The sequence below is a fragment of the Mustela putorius genome, unplaced genomic scaffold (genome assembly GCF_011764305.1).
Source record: "Mustela putorius furo isolate JIRA1106 unplaced genomic scaffold, ASM1176430v1.1 tig00000564_pilon_pilon_pilon, whole genome shotgun sequence".
NCBI lineage: Eukaryota > Metazoa > Chordata > Mammalia > Carnivora > Mustelidae > Mustela > Mustela putorius.
Window position 1 is genome coordinate 26,988 of NW_025421416.1, and position 19,917 is coordinate 46,904.

Below are 19,917 nucleotides of genomic sequence, written 5' to 3' on the forward strand. Positions count from 1 at the left end.
GCAACTTATTTCAAGATATGTCTCCAAAAGCAAGAAAAACAAAAGCAGAAACGAACTTCTGGGACTTCATCAAGATCAAAAGCTTCTGCAGAGCAGAGGAAACAGTCAACAAAACAAAGAGGCAACTCATGGAATGGGAGAAGATATTCGCAAATGACAGTACAAATGACTGATATCCAAGATCTATAAAGAACTCCTCAAAATCAACACCTACAAAACAGGTAATCACATCAAAAAATGGGGAGAAGAAATGAACAGACACTTCCCCAAAGAAGACATACAAATAGCTAACAGACACATGAAAAAATGTTCATCAGCATTAGCCATCAGGGATATTCAAATCAAAACCACATTGAGATACGATCTTACGCCACTTAGAATGGCCAACATTAATGACAGTAAACAAGTGTTAGAGAGGATGTGGAGAAAGGGGAACCCTCTTACACTGTGGGAATACAAGTTCCAAAGTGGTGAAGTCACTTTGGAAAACAGTGTGGAGATTCCTTAGAAAATTAAAAATACAGCTTCCTTATGACCCTGCAATTGCACTACTGGGTATTTACCACAAAGATACAGATGTAGTGAAAAGAAGGGCCATCTGTACCCCAGTGTCCCTAGCAGCAATGGCCATAGTCACCAAACTGTGGAAAGAGCCGAGATACCCTTCAACAGATGAATGGATAAAGAAAATATGGTCCATATATATAATGGGATATTATGCCTCCATCAGAAAGGATGAATATTCAACTTTTGTATCAACATGGATGGGACTGGAGGAGATTATGCTGAATGAAATAAGTTAAGCAGAGAGAGTCAAGTATCATATGGTCTCACTTACTTGTGAAACATAAGGAATAACACAGAGGACCTTGGAAAAAGAAGATGAGAAGTGAGTGGGGGAAATCACAGGGGAGAAGAACCATGAGAGATGGTGGACTCTGAGAAACAAATGGAGGATTTTGGAGGGGAGGTGAGTGGAGTTTGAGTGAGCCTGGTGGTGGATATTAAGGAAAGCACATATTGCATGGAGCACTGGGTGTGATGCATAAACAATGAATCCTAGAACACTGAAAAAATAAAACAAAGTTTAAATTTTAAAAACTCATGTATCTTGAGTCCGTAAATAATTTTTACCTTAATTTTACAGGTCACTAAAAGAAAACTATAGAAATACATGACAAAAGATGATAGCACACCCAAATGGCAATAACTCCATTGCGGTTTCAGACTTCCTCCTGAATTGTTTGGTCAGATCCCCCAGCTGGCAGCTTTTTTTCTCCCTGCCCCTCAGCCTCCTCTTCCTCCTGGCTATGGGAGCCAATAGTATTCTTCTGATCACCATCCAGATGGAGGCCTCTCTGCATGAACCCATGTACTACTTACTCAGCATCCTCTCCCTACTGGACATTGTGCTCTGCCTCACCGTCATCCCCAAGGTTCTGGTCATCTTCTGGTTTGACCTCAAGTCCATCAGCTTCTATGCCTGCTTCCTCCAGATGTACATCATGAATTGCTTCCTTGCCATGGAGTCCTGCACATTCATGGTCATGGCCTATGACCGCTATGTGGCCATTTGCCACCCACTAAGATACCCATCCATCATCACTGACCAATTTGTAGCCAAGGCTGCCATTTTCATTTTGGCCAGGAATATTATTTCTACAGTGCCTATCCCCATTCTATCATCACGACTCCATTACTGTGGGAGAAATGTCATTGAGAACTGCATCTGTGCCAATATGTCTGTCTCCAGGCTCTCCTGTGATGATGTCACCATCAATCGCCTCTACCAGTTTGCCGGAGGCTGGACACTGCTAGGATCTGATCTCATCCTCATCTTCCTCTCCTACAGTCTTATCCTTCGAGCTGTGCTGAGACTCAAGGCAGAGGGTGCTATGGCCAAGGCCCTGAGCACATGTGGCTCTCACTTCATTCTTATCCTTTTCTTCAGCACCATCCTTCTGGTCTTTGTCCTCACTCATGTGGTGAAGAAGAAGGTCTCCCCTGATGTGCCAGTCTTGCTCAATGTCCTCCACCATGTCATCCCTGCAGCCCTCAATCCCATTGTTTATGGAGTTCGAACTCAGGAGATCAAGCAAGGAATCCAGAGACTACTGAACAGAAGGTGGTAGTGAGGACAACGGGATCTCTCCGTTCCTAATTTAGGTTGAGTTTTGAATCAACAATGGGTGAGTGGGCAGAAATTCATTATCTATGAGATACAATCTCAAAATGCATAAATTGCATATTGTTTCTTCCTAAATAAACTTAAGTGCCATAATGATTTCCCTTTCATTTCTCCTTTAATAAACTTAAACTCTTTTGCTTTTTTCATACATGTTTTTCTGTTTTGATGAAATACTGGGGATCCTCCAGGAAGATTCTAAACAGAAATTTGTTTATTAACACCTGTTAATATGTCATGACTTTACTTAGTAAATATACAAGTGTGGCTACTTTGGGGTAAGCTTGTATAACATGTAATGCACTTATTCTTATTTCCATGGAAGGAAACATATTGGAGACAAAGAATAGGAGTGAAATTTCAGTCCCAAATGATGAAAGATTGCTAGTGGTCTGTAACTGGGTCTACAATTAGATGACATTAGGAAATGGGCATGAGAAAAGGAGAGGGTTTTTTTTTAAGATTTTATTTATTTATTTGACAGACAGAGATCACAAGTAGGCAGAGAGGCAGGCAGAGAGTGAGAGGGGGAAGCAGGTTCACTGCTGAGCAGGGAACCTGATGTGGGGCTCGATCCCAGGACCCTGGGATCATGACCTGAGCTGATGGCAGAGGCTTTAACCCACTGAGCCACCCAGGCACCCCAAGGAGAGGGTTTTTGCATGGATTTCTCATTTGAGCAACAATTAGCAATGAGTTTGGTAGATTCAAGAGACTCCTAATTTCTCCTCACCAATGGGTTTGTGCTTTGGACAGTTATCTTTGGATCCAGGCTGTTATCGTTTATGCATGTGTGCTAATGAGTTAAAGATTGCATAAGGATTGTAATACGTGGTGAAGTAATAATAATTAAAATGTGGAAAACATAATCCTTGAACATTGCTGTCATATCAATTGGATCATTTCTAAGCACACTTTGTGTTCTAGGAATTCTGTTAGCAATTAAGACACAAAAATAGAATATTGCTGCTGTTAGGTGACCAAAGTTCGATTAGGAGGAATACATATATGAGACTGAGAAATAGAATAAGGTACCTACATGAAGTAGGGTATCAGGCAATATAAGAAACCACTAGATATAGAGTTAAAGGTCTGAACTGTAAGCCTTGCACAACTACCACAAAATGGTGTGTTCTAGGGAACAAATACAGTGTTCTCATTATGTTTCATATTACTCATCTGCTCCACCTGAGAACAGTGAATCATTTGTTTTAGAAGATCCTTTCTAATTATAAGATTCTGTACTTCAATAACAACCTGCAAGTGTGTTTCCTTGTTTCATCATGGAAGGAAAATCTCTCAACAGTCTAAAACTAATACTCTTACCAAAATCTGGGTCTTATACCCTTCACTACTTCATCCTTGAATTAATTAAGGTTTCATTCAGCAAAACTCCATCCATTTCTTCATCTTCTCTATCTCACAGTGAAGTACAATAAATTGGTATTTCAGTCCTTTGCTCCTTGATATCAATGTGAGCTACATTTGAGTAATAAACATAAATTCATGTAATTAAGAAGGAATAGCTACAAGCACATAATCTACATTTGAACTGGGAATAATATATTTCTCAATAGTAAAAACAGAATGTCCAAATCCAATTAGGTTCATACAATAGATGCCTTTTTTCCTTGGTACTTCAAAAAGAATTCCCCAAAATCTCATTCTCTCACACATTTCAACATAAGAAAAAATTACGTGGTTTAACATGCACATGAAACCAACAGGAAGGTCTTACAAAGGTGAACATACAATATGCGAAGGTAAATATAAGCTACAATCTCCTAGGGTGTATTAAAGTTCTACCAGTTTTAATGTTATCATATATTAACATCTACTCGTCAAAGGACCAAGAACCTTCAGGACTAATCTCTGCCAGGGTCACATTGTACAACAAACCCAGATCTCCCCAGTTACCTGTTAGAAAACTTGAAAACGAATGCACAAAAAGGGTTACTTCAGGGTATTCAAAGGACGTATCACTCAAGACTGAAGAAAATTTAACACAAGTCTTGTCTTCCAAAATAGAGTGGTAAGATCTTTGTATTTAAAACATATATTTTAAAAAGCTGTGTATTGTGTTTATATGCAATTTTTACACATTTTTGGCTCCCATTAAGGTAGTTTTAATACAAAAAGTGGTATTGATTTTTTATCCATTCTGATACCCTGTGTCTTTTGACAGGGGCATTTAGCCCATTCACATTCAGGGTAACTATTGAGAGATATGAATTTAGTGCCATTGTATTGCCTGTAAGGTGACTGGAGCCACACACTTAATCTTGAATATTTTTATTTATTTATTTATTTATTTATTTATTTATTTATTTGACAAACAGAGATCACAAGTAGGCAGAGAGGCAGGCAGAGAGAGAGAAGGGGAAGCAGGTTCCCCACTGAGCAGAGAGCCTGATGCAGGGTTCTATCCCAGGACCCAGGGATCATGACCTGAGGCGAAGGCAGAGGCTTTAACCCACTGAGCCACCCAGGTGCCCCCACTCACTTAATTTTAAATGTTTTCATAGACAGCTCATTTATTGGCTCCTTACAACACATAGCCCTCAAATCCTGCAGTGACAGATTTGAAAGAGAGCCATATATAAACCTTGGAAGTCAAAGAACTAAGGGAAAATGTAAATAAAGACTTTATTCATGAAAAGGCAGGAATATTAGTGCTGGGCGACAGAGTAGATGTCAGCATCAAACATTTCTCAAAACGTAGATGATAATAAACCTTGTAATGCTTTAAAATTTCTTAACACTATTTACATGTACATATGAATATTTTTTGCTCTATTATTTTAATAAAATATAATTTATATGGAATGTTTACTAGTGAAAGTGTTACGATTTTTCAGTAAATCGTATGAGTAGGAAATCAGTCTCTTCAAACCACACAGCAATATCCAGAAAATGATAAATCTCTGATTTTCTTGGGGACATTTTGCAGTTTACTCACACAATACCCAAAATTGGATACTTCCTTCAAGCACCTGACTCAGTGAAACAGATATTTGAGGGCATACTCAACTGACACTAGATACTGGTCCAAGAGAACAAAGCAGAGCACATACAGAGAATGGTCATGACCCTTGAGGCCTGCATCATACTATCTGCAAAATATACATTTACACCTAATATAGACAAATCCTTGTTATGGTGCTAGGGTTGAAGTAGTGAGCAGGATAGGCAAAGCCCACGTTTATAACTGCAAATTGTTTGTGCCTGGGTAAGACAGAGGTTCAAGAAGCAAAGGAAGGACATAGCCAAAGAGAAGCTAAGGTAGAGTTCTAAGAAGGTGGCCACTTGGCAGAAAGTTAGGACCCAAATCTAGAATAGGATTTGAAGTTCTAGCAGGACATTGTAATAGAAAATTCAGTCTGAGCCAAAGAAATGACACAATCATATAAACTGAAAACATTGGCACTGAAAAAGAGGAGGCCCTTCATGAAAAACAGGCACAATCCAGAGAAAATGTATCACAGTGCAATCTAATGGAAATGATAACTCAATACTAAGACCTCTGCTTTCTACAATATCAATCAAATATTACTTTATCACTCCAGCATGCCTAGATTAGGTGTCACATGGGGGAAAGCTGAGACAATCATAGATATGCAAATCTTGCTGCATCTGGTAGAACCTAAGAAAAGAGTAACAATCTAATTCCATGACTAAGGATACACTGTCTTTTGTCAGAGAGAATTTTTTAGCTTTCTGGTTATTAATGAAATATTTATTTACATTTTCTTTTACATTTTACATCTCTTTACATTTCCTTTTTACGTAGCTGAAAATTTTGCTTGAATGTTCTGAGCTCTATTTTGTATATATGGTGAGGTTACTGGCAATGCTCTAGGATTCTAGTGAATCCTTTAATTCTTTAAAAAGAGGTACTGCCTATACAAGGGCTTTTATAGCATATTTCTTACTATAGGGTGGGGGAATGGAAGCCATAGAAACGTAAACTCATTAAACTAAAAAATGGAAAGAAATAATGTTTTAAACAATGTAGAGTGACCTAATGACTGATGAGATAATATTACCTAACCTAGCATTTGTGTAGTTGGTAATTGAAGGCATAGGCAGAGACAAAGTAGAGGAGCAAAACATAATGATAACATACTAGGGTTTATAAAATATGTAGAAATAAAATGCATGGCAAAAATGAAATAATAAGGGACACCTGCGTGGCTCAGTGGGTTAGAGCCTCTGCCTTCAGCTCAGGTCATAATCCCAGATCCTGGGATGGAGCCCCGAATCTCTGCGCAGTGGGGAGCCTGCATCCTACTCTCTGCCTGGCTCTCTGCCTACCTGTGATCTCAGTCTGTCAAAAAATGAATAAAATCTTTTAAAAAATGAAATAATGATAAGAAGAGGTAAAGGGGAAAAAAGGAAGGGGTGAAGTGGAAGTAAACTTTTATGAATTTATATTTTATACATGGAATAGAACAATATTAGAAGGTTGACTGTGATAATAGAAAGATGCATTTTTAAACACTACCACTAACAACAGCAGAAATTTTCTTTAAAAAGGCAAGTTTTTAAGGTCTTATAATCTCTATTGCAACTGCTCTGCCACGTACAGGAAAAGTAGCCATGCATGGGCATTAATGACATCAATATAATAAATGTATATGGCTAAATCAGTGGATCAAGAAGGGGTGGCATTTTAGTCCCCAGGACTCATTTGGCAATGTCTAGAGACATTTTTGCTCATTACAACTGTGGGCACAGAGGAGAGTTAGGGTGTAATGGTGCTACTGACAACCAGTGACTGGGGGACCAAGAATGCTGTTAAATATCCCACAATATATAATACACACACACACACACACACACACACACACACACACACACACTGTCTGACCAAACTGAAATTACAAGCTGAGAAACCCTGTTCTAAATAAATAAAAAGCACAAATAGACATATGGGATTTGGAAGAAAGAAAAACCCAAGTCTCATCTATACGCTGTTCACAAGAAATTCACTTTCAATATAAAAGCACAGGCAGGTCCTTAACAAACACTGCTGGACTAACTGGAAAGCCATCTGCAAATAAATGAACAGATTGATAAATCAAGAAAAAGTCTTTGTACCTTTCACAAAAAATTCACTCAAAATGGATCATGGATCTCAATATAAAAGGCCAAACTATAAAAGTCCTAGAAAGTAACATAGGAGAAAAACTAGATGACCTTGGGTATGGTGAATCTTTCCTTTTTAAATACAATACCAAAGACAAAATCCACAAAGGAAAGTATTGATACACTGGATTTCACTAAAATTAAAACATCCAAGGTGCATGGGTGGCTGTGTTTTAAGTGTCCAACTCTTAAATTCAGCTCAGGTCATGATCTCAGTGTCCTGAGATGGAGCACTGCTACTAGACTCCATGCCCAGGAGTCTGCTTCCTCCTTCTCCCTCTCCCTCTGACCCTACCCCTGCTCATGTGCTCTTTACCTCTCCCTCATCCTCCAATAAATAAATAGATAGATATATAGATAGATACTTAACATATTAATTAATTAATTAATTAGATTTCCACTCAGAAAACCAATGTCCAGAGAATATGATAAGTCATACACCAGGAGAAAACATTTGCAAAGAACACACAGAGCACACACCTCACCAAAGAACATGCAGAGATGGCCCCCCCAAAAATTAATTACTTTTACAAAAGGAAAAAGAAAACTTCTCTATGTCATAGGTCATACCTATGTCAAACCACAATAAGATACCATTATACACTGATTAGAATGGCCAAAATCGAGAACACTGACAATGTCATATGCTGGAAAGGATGTAGAGCAACAGGAACTCTCATTCATTACTGATGGGATTATAAAATGCTACAGCCACTTGAGAAGATGATTTGATGGTTTCTTATAAAACAAAACATGCTCTTACCATTTGATCCAGCAAGTGCATGCCTTGGTTTTTTGTTTATTTGTTTGATTGGTTGGTTGGTTGGCTGTTATTGTTATTTTCTATTTTATTTTATTTTATTTTATTTCAGTGTTACAGCATTCATTCCTTATGCACCACACCCAGTGCTCCATGCAATACGTGCCCTCTTTAATATCCATCACCAGGCCCTCCCAACCATCCACCCCTACCCCCCCTCCAAAACCCTCAATTTGTTTCTCAGAGTCTACAGTCTCTCATGGTTTGTCTCAACCTCTAATTTCCCCCAGCTCACTTCTCCTCTCCATCTCTCAATGTCCTCTGTGTTATTCCTTATACTCCATAAGTAAGTGAATCCATTAGATACTTGACTCTCTCTGTTTGACTTATTTCACTCAGCATAATCTCTTCCAGTCCCATCCATGTAGATACAAAAGTTGGGTATTCATCCTTTCTATTTTTTTAATTTTTTTTATTTTTAATTTTTATTTTTTTTATAATTTTTTATTTTTTATAAACATATATTTTTATCCCCAGGGGTACAGGTCTGTGAATCACCAGGTTTACACACTTCACAGCACTCACCAAAGCACATACCCTCCCCAATGTCCATAATCCCACCCCCTTCTCCCAAACCCCCTCCCCCCAGCAACCCTCAGTTTGTTTTGTGAGATTAAGAGTCACTTATGGTTTGTCTCCCTCCCAATCCCATCTTGTTTCATTTATTCTTCTCGTACCCATTTAAGCCCCCATGTTGCATCACCACTTCCTCATATCAGGGAGGTCATATGATAGTTGTCTTTCTTCACTTGACTTATTTCGCTAAGCATGATACGCTCTAGTTCCATCCATGTTGTCGCAAATGGCAAAATTTCATTTCTTTTGATGGTTGCATAGTATTCCATTATGTATATATACCACATCTTCTTGATCCATTCATCTGTTGATGGATATCTAGGTTCTTTCCATAGTTTGGCTCTTGTGGACATTGCTGCTATAAACATTCGGGTGCACGTGCCCCTTCGGATCACTACGTTTGTATCTTTAGGGTAAATACCCAATAGTGCAATTGCTGAGTCATAGGGCAGTTCTATTTCCATCTTATTGATAGGTGAATGATACTCTGTTGTATATATATGCCACTTCTTATTTATCCATTCATCAGTCAATGGACATTTGGATTCTTTCCATAATTTGGCTATTGTAGATAATGCTGCTATAAACAAGGGGTGCATGCATCATTTCAAATCAGTACCCTTGTATCCTTTGAGGAAATACCTAGTAGTGCAATGGCTGGATCATAGGGTAGTTCTGTTTTTAACTTGTTGAGGAAACTTTGTATCATTTTCCAGAGTGGCTATACCACTCCACATTCCCAACAACAATGTAAGAAGGTTTCCCATTCTAGACAAAAAAACTGCATACAGAAAAACCCTAAAAATGTTTGGATCAAATTCAAATGTAAACTCACCCTGCCATATTGTAGTATTTATTACCAAGCAATGGTAATAAAAAATATTGTGGGATTGTTGTAAGTAAAGTCAGTGATGGAACAGAAGCCTATGATGTAACAGAAATGCAGCCATGTGTGCATGAAACTTTGTATGTAATAAAGGTGACACTCAAATCAGTGGGAAAAGAATCAATCACTTATTTCTATATGGAGAAAAATAAAGTTACTTACCACTATATACAGAGGAATTATTCAAAAATACTTAAAATCCTGAACAGCACCTCCACCAACAAAAGAAAGTTTTAGAACATACACTGGATGGACCCCACTCTACTGGCAGTAACCCACACTTGATGGAACACAGGGAGTTCTAGGACACATCATGAGAGTGCTCACAGTAGTGCTGAGATGGTTGGGGTTCAAAGTAGAAGATATTTATAAAAATGACAAGACACTATTTCATATGTTCCCAGTTGTTGGGACCAAAGGAGTGCATACTAAATTAACACCACTCCTTACTTTTGACAGTATAAGCCATAAACAGGTATAAATACATCAGTGTGAAACATAACACATTAAGTTTTTAAAAAATTAAAATGAAAACAAAACAAAACAAAAAAACACTTTTTGTGATCTTGTGGAATGTTCCTTACATAAGAACCAAGAGAAAATCTTTTCATAGAAGAATAAAATTTCACTTGATCGAATTAAGGAATTTTTACTGAATACTGGACAGAAAGGGGCTCTCATATTTAAAAACGCAAGGTTTTGTAGATACACAAGAAAAACAAAAATTGATAGCAAAACAAAAGGTAACATGGACGAGACTGGAAGAGATTATTCTGAGTGAAATAAGTCAAGCACAGAGAGTCAATTATCATATGGTTTCATTTATTTGTGGAGCATAACAAATAACATGGAGGACATGGGGAGATGGAGAGGAGAAGGGAGTTGAGGGAAATTGGAAGGGGAGGTGAACCGTGAGAGACTATGTATGGACACTGAAAAACAACCTGAGGATTTTTTTTTTAAAGATTTTATTTATTTATTTGACAGAGAGAAATTACAAGTACACTGAGAGGCAGGCAGAGAGAGAGAAAAGGAAGCAGGCTCCCTGCTGAGCAGAGAGCCCGATGCAGGCTGGATCCCAGGACCCTGAGATCATGACCTGCGCCGAAGGCCGAGGCTTAACCCACTGAGCCACCCAGGCGCCCACAACCTGAGGATTTTGAAGGGGTGGGGGAGCGGAAGGTGGGGGAACCAGGTGGTGGGTATTGCGGAGGGCACATATTGCATGGAGCACTGGATGTGGTGCAAAAACAATGAATACTGTTACGTTGAAAAGAAATTTAAAGAAAAAGAAAAAGAAAGAAAGAAAGAAATTAAAAAAAAAAAGTGAGTAATGTCGGCATAAATTTCACAGCATGGAAATCCCAAATGACTAAATGGTATATGAAAAAAATAAAAACCTCAGTTATCAGGAAATATTCAAATTAAAGTAATGAGATAACTATTTTATATCCAGCAAGCTTAAAAAATATATAGCACCAAATGAACTAAGAAATTTGAAAAATAAAAAAACTTTAGGAATTTCTAGGTATATTTTGTAAATATTTTGGAGAGAAATTTGATAATTGCTAGTGAAATTAAATATTTTGACACCATAACTAAAAAAAAAAGAAACTCCTGCACATAGAGCTATTTTAGGTCTATAAAGAGAAGTGTACAAGGTTATTGACAGCAACATTATTTTTCTTTAACAATAAATAATGGGTCACTGAAGTGCTCACTAAAAAAGGTAAATGCACAAATGGAAACTGAACAGCAGTTAAAAATAATGAAGTGGACTTACACAGAGCAATATGGACAGACATTTAAAATTTAGTGTGAGTGAAATCAAAGAATAACCTCACATTTATAACCCATTACCATTTAATATAAATTCAATTTTGAAACCTCTTATTAATGAACATGCAGCTAAATGAGAACAATAGAGATTATTTAGAAAGGCATATTTTAAGAACACTGAAGTTTACACTTTTCTGAAGGGCAGAGAAAAGAAGCTATGTTGACATGTGCAGAAAAAATGAAAAAGAAAAAGAAACCAAAAAAGGGGGCTTCTAGGTGGCTTGGTCAGTTAAGTGCCTGACTTAAGCTCAAGTCATGATCTCAGGATCCTGGGAGAGAGCCCCTCAGGTTCCCTGCTAGGTGGGGAATCTGCTTGTCCCTCTCCTCTGCCCCTCCCCCTGCTCATGCTCTCTTTCTCTCTCAGATAAATAAAAAAAAAAATCTTTTAAAAAATAAAGAAGGAAAGAAAAATAAGACTTTATAGAAACTGATGATGATGGCACAGCATAGAGATATGATCAATGACAATGTAATGGCAGTGGATGGTGACAGATGGTAGCTACATCAGTGAACACAGCATAATATATAAACTTGGTAAATCACTATGTTATACACTTGAAACTAATGTAACATCATGTGTCCAAATAAATAACTAAAATCTTTTTTAAAAATATTTTATTTATTTATCTGACAGATGGAGATCACAAATAGGCAGAGAAGCAGGCAGAGAGAGAGGAAGAAGCAGGCTCCCCACTGAGCAGAGAGCCCAATTAGGGTCTTGATCCCAGGACGCTGGGATCATGACCTGAGCTGAAGGCAGAGGCCCCAACCTACTGAGCCACACAGGGACCCCAATAAATAAAATCTTTTTATTAAAAAACCATCATATATCCACCATACTCAAGTAAAACAATTCATAAAAAATAAAGAAACCAATGATGTTTGCTCCCTTAATGTGGGGATATGACTAATTCACAAAGTTCAAAGTTTAGTTGCAAGCTAAAGCTTTTGAAAGTGATGTTTCCTAGTATACAATTGTATGTACCTCATATTTTAAAAATCTTTAGTACAACAAAAATTTCTTTAGGACTATCTCTCTGAATAACAATGTATCTTCTCAGGAATATTTGTTTCAAGTTTTTCTTGCATTATTATCATAATGCCATCATAAAAGTCATAAGTTAACATCAATCAATAGCCCTACAACCAGAAGACTAACTGCTCCCAGGATACATAGTCAACATAGGGTCAGATTACCAGAGCCCTTTGCTTTTAGAGAGAACCAAAGTCATTGTCTTCTCACACCTGCCTACTTATCTGTCCTAAGAGGACCTCATGGGCCCAAGGAATTAGGGATGGAGAAGTTCCCAGAGCATAAAGTCCCTGAGGCTCTGGAGTTATAACTGCACCAGATACTTCAAGAACTAACCAGAGATCCAATATCACTGGACCTGTGCTTCACATCCTCTGTAAGTGTGTCTGGGTAGAGGGTAGCTAAGAGCTACCTATATATGTTAGCTATACCGATATTAGCCAGAACATGGGGGGCAAGGTGGAGGGGTAAGGGGAACCTTTCTCTTCGGTTTAGATCTGAAGTAGTCTAAAAATGGGAAAGTGGAGACTACATCCTGTCTCAGGTAAAGAGATACATGTGACAGCCTGTGCTCTGGGACTCTCTTGCCCTTTCATATCTTTTGCTCGGTGGTACCTGACCTGCAGAGAAGCAGAAAATTTTCCATAGGAGATTAAATGGGGTGGGGGTTGGGAACCTAGAAAGTCCATCATCTGCAGCTTAGTTTAGATGATTTGAGGTTTTCAACCATATATACTGAAATGTAGGGACTTTGGGGCAAAGATTCTATACACTGATATTTGAATCATGGTGTGGGAACTAAATTTAATCTAAATAATTTAAGATTAAGATAACTTTAATCTAAAATAACTTCACATTAATCTAATAATTTAGTAACTTTTAATTACTTAATAACTAATGATTTAATCTAAATAACTAAATAACTTATTGAGAACCTCTAAATAACATAAGATTTAATCTAAATAACTTGAGGACAGAGACAAATGGAGGTCAGTGGGAGTACAAAAGTAGTTCCTCAAATTAAGCTCAATCTAAAGAATTTTTTAAAACTATACTGTAAAAATGGGAAATAATGCATGCATCATTGAGGTATCTGTCATAGATTGGTTCGGATCAATGATGTCTGAAATGATACTTCAGAGAGATGTCTCACAAATCTGTGTGTGTTTATAGAGTTAGGTGGTCCTTAACAACCCCTCTACTTCTTCAAACAGGGCCTCCATAGTGCCTTCATAGTACTATGCTGGGAGCCTGTCCTGCAGCCTGGGGAGAAGTTTGTCCTGCTGGGTCTCTGTTTTTGTCATTGCCCTTCAGCTTCATGGGCTTCTTCATCCTGTCCCTATCTGGAACCAGTAGTCATTAGCTCTAGGTCCTCAGCCCTAGTGATGTCACTTGCTAGCTCTGATTGCAATCCAAAGTTGAAATGGGAGGGAAGGAAGGACATATATGGTCTCAGATGCTTTACTTCTAAGGGCCGAGTAGGTAGTTTAAAGTTTATTGGATGAATTATACATTGAAGAACATGTTGGAACATTCCAAAAAAGGGGGGGATAAAGGAAGAGTTAGTGAGTGGGAAAAAAAAAAAACAGATAAAATAATCCCCTTAAGTTGTACTCAGAATTTTTATCCTGTTGCTAGAAATAATTATCCTAAGGTTCTTCAGGAGACAAAGAGAATATATACTTCTTGCTCTGTACTTCTCCATGCACATTCATGTCTGAATTACCATTTCTTCCATGTGGCTGTGCCCTCCAAAGTCATTTCAAGATTTCCACTATTTCCATGCAATGACTCCCTAATTCTTTCCAAGAATACTTTAAATACCTTGGAGAAGGAAAGCTTCTTGGAGATGGTGAGATCTGGGGCTATGACTTACAAGGATTAAATGTAAAACTTTTCAGAGTAGGAACAGAGAATGTGATGAGCAAATACAAAATGACAAAACCTAAATGACGAAAATAGATTTTAGATGAAATATTTGGAATTTGGCAGCCTGCAGTTGTACATGTGGAGGGTCATTGTGGCAAGATCTGAGTTTGGGCAGGTGCTATCAGTTTATGCTGCAAACATACAAGTGAAAGTATTCAAAAAGAATGATAAAGGAAAAGACAGAGTTGAATGAACATGTTGCCCAAGATATACAGAATGTTCTTTGGTCACCAACTCAAAACCAGATGTCATTTTTCTCTGGGTTTTAATCTTCATGACCTTCTGCATGTTCAGTGTCTCCCAGTCTTTGTAAGACACTCAACCAAGGCAAAGAATACACAAGATTCTGAATTAGGGAATAGAGGGTATACAGTTTTGTGAAAGAAAAATAAAACAGACAATATGCCTGTGGAAACTGTTTTAGAATATTAATTGAACCCTGACTGGGTTGCTCCCTAGAGGGAAAACAATAGTTAGATACACAAAATAAAGGGAAAGAAAGAAGAACATTGGACTTTGATAAGTGGAAGCAGGAATCAGAGTGGTAAATGTAGTAAAAAGATAAATTCCAGATTTTAGGAAAACTGCCCGAAGACTGTATGTGTGTGGGGCAAGGGAGGGGGGTTGTGAAGGAAAAGAGAGAAACCTAAAAATGTATAATATAAAATGACATCTAAGATATGCACGGCCACATCATTGTGGTAACACAGGATGCAGATATATTCATATATTCATTGGCTCTGGATCTAAATTTTATTTCATCAAACCCTAATAATTAAACAGTAAAAATATAGTACCACTGAATCTCAATCGACCCATTTCTAAAGATAAAATGTTAAATGGTCAACGTAAGGGGCATCTGGGTGGTTCAGTTTGTTAAACACCTGCCTTCAGCTCAAGTCATTATCCTGGGCTTATGGAATCAAGTCCTGCACTGGGCGCCATGCTAAGCAGAGAACCTGCTCCTCCCCCTGCGTCTGCCTCTGTCTCTCATGAATGAGTAAGTAAAATCTTTAAGGAAAAAAAAAAAAAAGGTCAACTTACCCTACCAACTGCACAGTGCTTTCAGTCACAAATGAAATATGTTTTAAATTCATCCCAAATTTACCAAAGTCACTGCCAATGTATTTTATCAGCAAGAACTCAAGAATTGGAAGGCCATCTAAATCTCTTCTCATATCAGATGGGAGCCATGCCTGGCAGACACCAGCTGCACAAAACTTTGCCTGGGGAGGCAGAGGATCAGGAGTGAAGAGAGAAGCCCTGGAAGGGAATGCCAGTCCTCCCTCCTCTGAGAGCAAGCCCCAGACACTAGCAGGATCTTTCTCATGGGGAGAACCTAACAGGAGCCAGCTGAGCAGGACTGAAACAACAGTTGGGAAGAGAAAAACCTTACCCGGAAACAAAAATACTATTTGAACGCCTGCAAGGGGAAAAAAAGTGTTCCCAAAGGTATAAAATATCATTCAGATCTGGGTTCACAGTTTTAATAAAACCCCCTTTCTCACCACCCTAAGCCCACTCCAATACTCTCCCTCCTCCATCAAATTCCATGGTCAAAAAAATTCACTGTATCATGGGTGTTGTTTGTTTTCTTTTTATAAGATTGGTATACAAATTATCATACAATTATTCATGAGATTCAGAGGAATCCTAGAAATTACTCCAACCTAACCCACTGTAGAAGTAGTAAGATCAGAGTGATACAGTATGGGTGGGCAAAATTGGGAGATAAAAATTCCCTTGTTGGTAATGTGATATTATAACATATCTCTTTGGATGCCAAAAATTCAATGGGATAAAACCCTAGCATATTTGAGTACAACTACAGGAAATGGAAAAATTTCCTGAACTAATATACATTATGTTATATAATGAATCCAAAGAGTGATAAAGAGGGAAGTACTTAAATTCCTAATGAAAAAAGTGTTTTTATATCCAGAAAATAACACTTAAACAGAGGCCTTGGTGCATGTACACAGATTTAGCTACAATGAACTGCATGATTTGAAGGACTCCAGAAAGACCTGACCCTTGCCTTTGTTTAACCTACAGCCTTCTTTCAACTTCCTTTCACAATTCAGGGAAACAAGAACCTTAGAATCCTTCACCCTTCATGTAAAGGAGAGGATCACCTCACTTTATTTACAATTCCTTTTTCACCAGCTAAAGTCCCACATCAGAGTGACTCAGCCAGCCCTACACTCTCCTCATGGTTTGTGCAAGATCCTGTCATCTGTTCTCACTATTACTGATTGTCCCCTGAGTGGTTTTACTTTTACCTCCTGAGAGGAAGGACAGTTTCTTTGTCAATGTTACCTAACAGAATGCCAGGGGAGGAGGTTAAGTGATAAGAGAATTTGGCAACATTAAACTGTGCCTGGTAGCAGGGGAATATGTCCCTGGATTGTTAAATTGAAGATGGAAAGATAAAATAGAAAAAGGATGCAAAAACTTTAAAGATAAGTCTTCATCACCTTACACTACTATAAGCAGAATAATCAAATTTTCACCTTGTCTAATGGCAGGTATGACTCTCACACAGCTGTGTGGAACTGATCCTTCCTCTCTTAAGGTTATTTCTTCCCAAAGTTAAGAATCCTACAAAAATGAAGATATATAGAGAGAGGAAATAGGATTATTTGTCAGGATCCACACATCCCTCATTAAATGACTGCTTAGATAGCATGAAGACTAACTAACTTTATGACCAGGGTATCATCTTTTAGGTTTATACTGAAGGCAAACTATAGCCAGAAACTCAGAATGGGTATGGCACAGAGAACTAGGGACATGGATTTGAGCCCCTATTTGTGCCAGGCTCTGTTACTTATCTGAGCATATTTCTATAGTTAAATTGTCATATGGTAGTCTATATCATCATTAAAAACACACAAAAAAATAAACTTACTCATGCAAATCTGGGAACAAAACTGTCAAAAAGTAGTTTACTAAGTAATTCCTTCTCTTTAGTTTCTGTTAAGAAATAACAATTCAGAGGCACCTGGGTGGCTCAGTTGTTTAAGCCACTGCCTTTGGCTCAGCTCATAATCCCGGAGTCCCAGGATCAAGTTCTGCATCAGGCTCCAGCTCCACGGAGAGTCTCCTTCTCCCTTTGATCTTCTCCCCTCTTATGCTCTCACTCTCTCTCGCTCTCTCACTCTCTCTCTCAAATAAATAAATAAAATCTTTAAAAGAAAGAAATAACAATTCATTTAAAAATAAACCTTAGGGTAAATACCCAATAGTGCAATTGCTGGGTCATAGGGCAGTTCTATTTTCAACATTTTGAGGAACCTCCATGCTGTTTTCCAGAGTGGCTGCACCAGCATGCATTCCCACCAACAGTGTAGGAGGGTTCTCCTTTCTCCGTATCCTCGCCAGCATCGTCATTTCCTGACTTGTTGATTTTAGCCATTCTGACTGGTGTGAGGTGATATTTCATTGTGGTTTTGATTTGTATTTCCCTGATGCCGAGTGATATGGAGCACTTTTTCATGTGTCTGTTGGCCATCTGGATGTCTTCTTTGCAGAAATGTCTGTTCATGTCCTCTGCCCATTTCTTGATTGGATTATTTGTTCTTTGGGTGTTGAGTTTGCTAAGTTCTTTATAGATTCTGGACACTAGTCCTTTATCTGATATGTCGTTTGCAAATATCTTCTCCTATTCTGTCAGTTGCCTTTTGATTTTGTTAACTGTTTCCTTTGCTGTGCAAAAGCTTTTGATCTTGATGAAACCCCGATAGTTCATTTTTTCCCTTGCTTCCCTTGCCTTTGGCGTTGTTCCTAGGAAGATGTTGCTGCGATTGAGGTCGAAGAGGTTGCTGCCTGTGTTCTCCTCAGGATTTTGATGGATTCCTTTCGCACATTGAGGTCCTTCATCCATTTTGAGTCTATTTTTGTGTGTGGTGTAAAGAAATGGTCCAATTTCATTTTTCTGCATGTGGCTGTCCAATTTTCCCAGCACCATTTATTGAAGAGGCTGTCTTTTTTCCATTGGACATTCTTTCCTGCTTTGTCGAAGATTAGTTGACTGTAGAGTTGAGGGTCTATTTCTGGGCTCTCTATTCTGTTCCATTGATCTATGTGTCTGTTTTTGTGCCAGTACCATGCTGTCTTGATGATGACAGCTTTGTAATAGAGCTTGAAGTCCGGAATTGTGATGCCACCAAGGTTGGCTTTCTTTTTCAATATCCCTTTGGCTATTCGAGGTCTTTTCTGGTTCCATATAAATTTTAGCATTATTTGTTCCATTTCTTTGAAAAAGATGGATGGTACTTTGATAGGAATTGCATTAAATGTGTAGATTGCTTTAGGTAGCATAGACATTTTCACAATATTTATTCTTCCAATCCAGGAGCATGGAACATTTTTCTATTTCTTTGTGTCTCCCTCAATTTCTTTCATGATACAAACGTAGTGATCCAAAGGGGCACGTGTACCCGAATGTTTATAGCAGCAATGTCCACAAGAGCCAAACTATGGAAAGAACCTAGATATCCATCAACAGATGAATGGATCAAGAAGATGTGTTATATATACACAATGGAATACTATGCAACCATCAAAAGAAATGAAATCTTGCCATTTGCGACAACATGGATGGAATTAGAGCATATCATGCTTAGCGAAATAAGTCAAGTGAAGAAAGACAACTATCATATGATCTCCCTGATATGAGGAAGTGGTGATGCAACATGGGGGCTTAAATGGGTACGAGAAGAATAAATAAAACAAGATGGGATTGGGAGGGAGACAAACCATAAGTGACTCTTAATCTCACAAAACAAACTGAGGGTTGCTGGGGGGAGGAGGTTTGGGAGAAGGGGGTGGGATTATGGACATTGGGGAGGGTATGTGCTTTGGTGAATGCTGTGAAGTGTAAACCTGGTGATTCACAGACCTGTACCCCTGGGGATAAAAATATATGTTTATAAAAAATAAAAAATTATTAAAAAAAGAAGAAGGCACTAAAATCTCACCAATATATTTGATGACTGTGACTATATATAAATTTGTATTTTCTAGATTTTTTATAGTCATGGAATCACACAGTATATACTATTCATTGCCTGGCTTTTCTTTGAGAAAAGCATCATTACTTTGAGAATCTCCAATTGTAAATAGTTCATTTTGATGTTGAATAGTAATCTCCTTAATGAATAGATCATAATTTGTCTTTGCTCTATTGATGGACATTGATGAACATTTCCACTGTTTTCAATTCTTAAAAATAAAGCTGCTATGAAATTAAAAAAAATTAATAATAAACCTCAAAGTAATCAAACATGTATAAACAAGCCATATTTCCCCAGTCCTCTATACTGCTTAAAGTGATAGGAATGTCCTAATACTATGTCACAGATGAATTCACATGGTTGTGGACAACCTGCTAGGAGTCATGAGTATCACCTAGGTGAAGGAGATTATTGTAAATTCATGGGTCTTGAGTCAGTAGCTAATTTTTACCTTAATTTTACAGATCACTAAAAAGACAAAAG

The 19,917-nt window shown here is 38.0% G+C and overlaps 1 protein-coding gene across 1 annotated transcript; it reads left to right on the plus strand.

The window, feature by feature from the left end:
• Positions 1-1,184: 1,184 nt before the first annotated feature.
• Positions 1,185-2,132, plus strand: LOC123392423 (olfactory receptor 56A3-like). The gene has a single exon (XM_045081432.1). It carries the CDS (start codon positions 1,185-1,187, stop codon positions 2,130-2,132), a length of 948 nt encoding a protein of 315 aa, XP_044937367.1.
• The last annotated feature ends 17,785 nt before the right edge of the window (positions 2,133-19,917 follow it).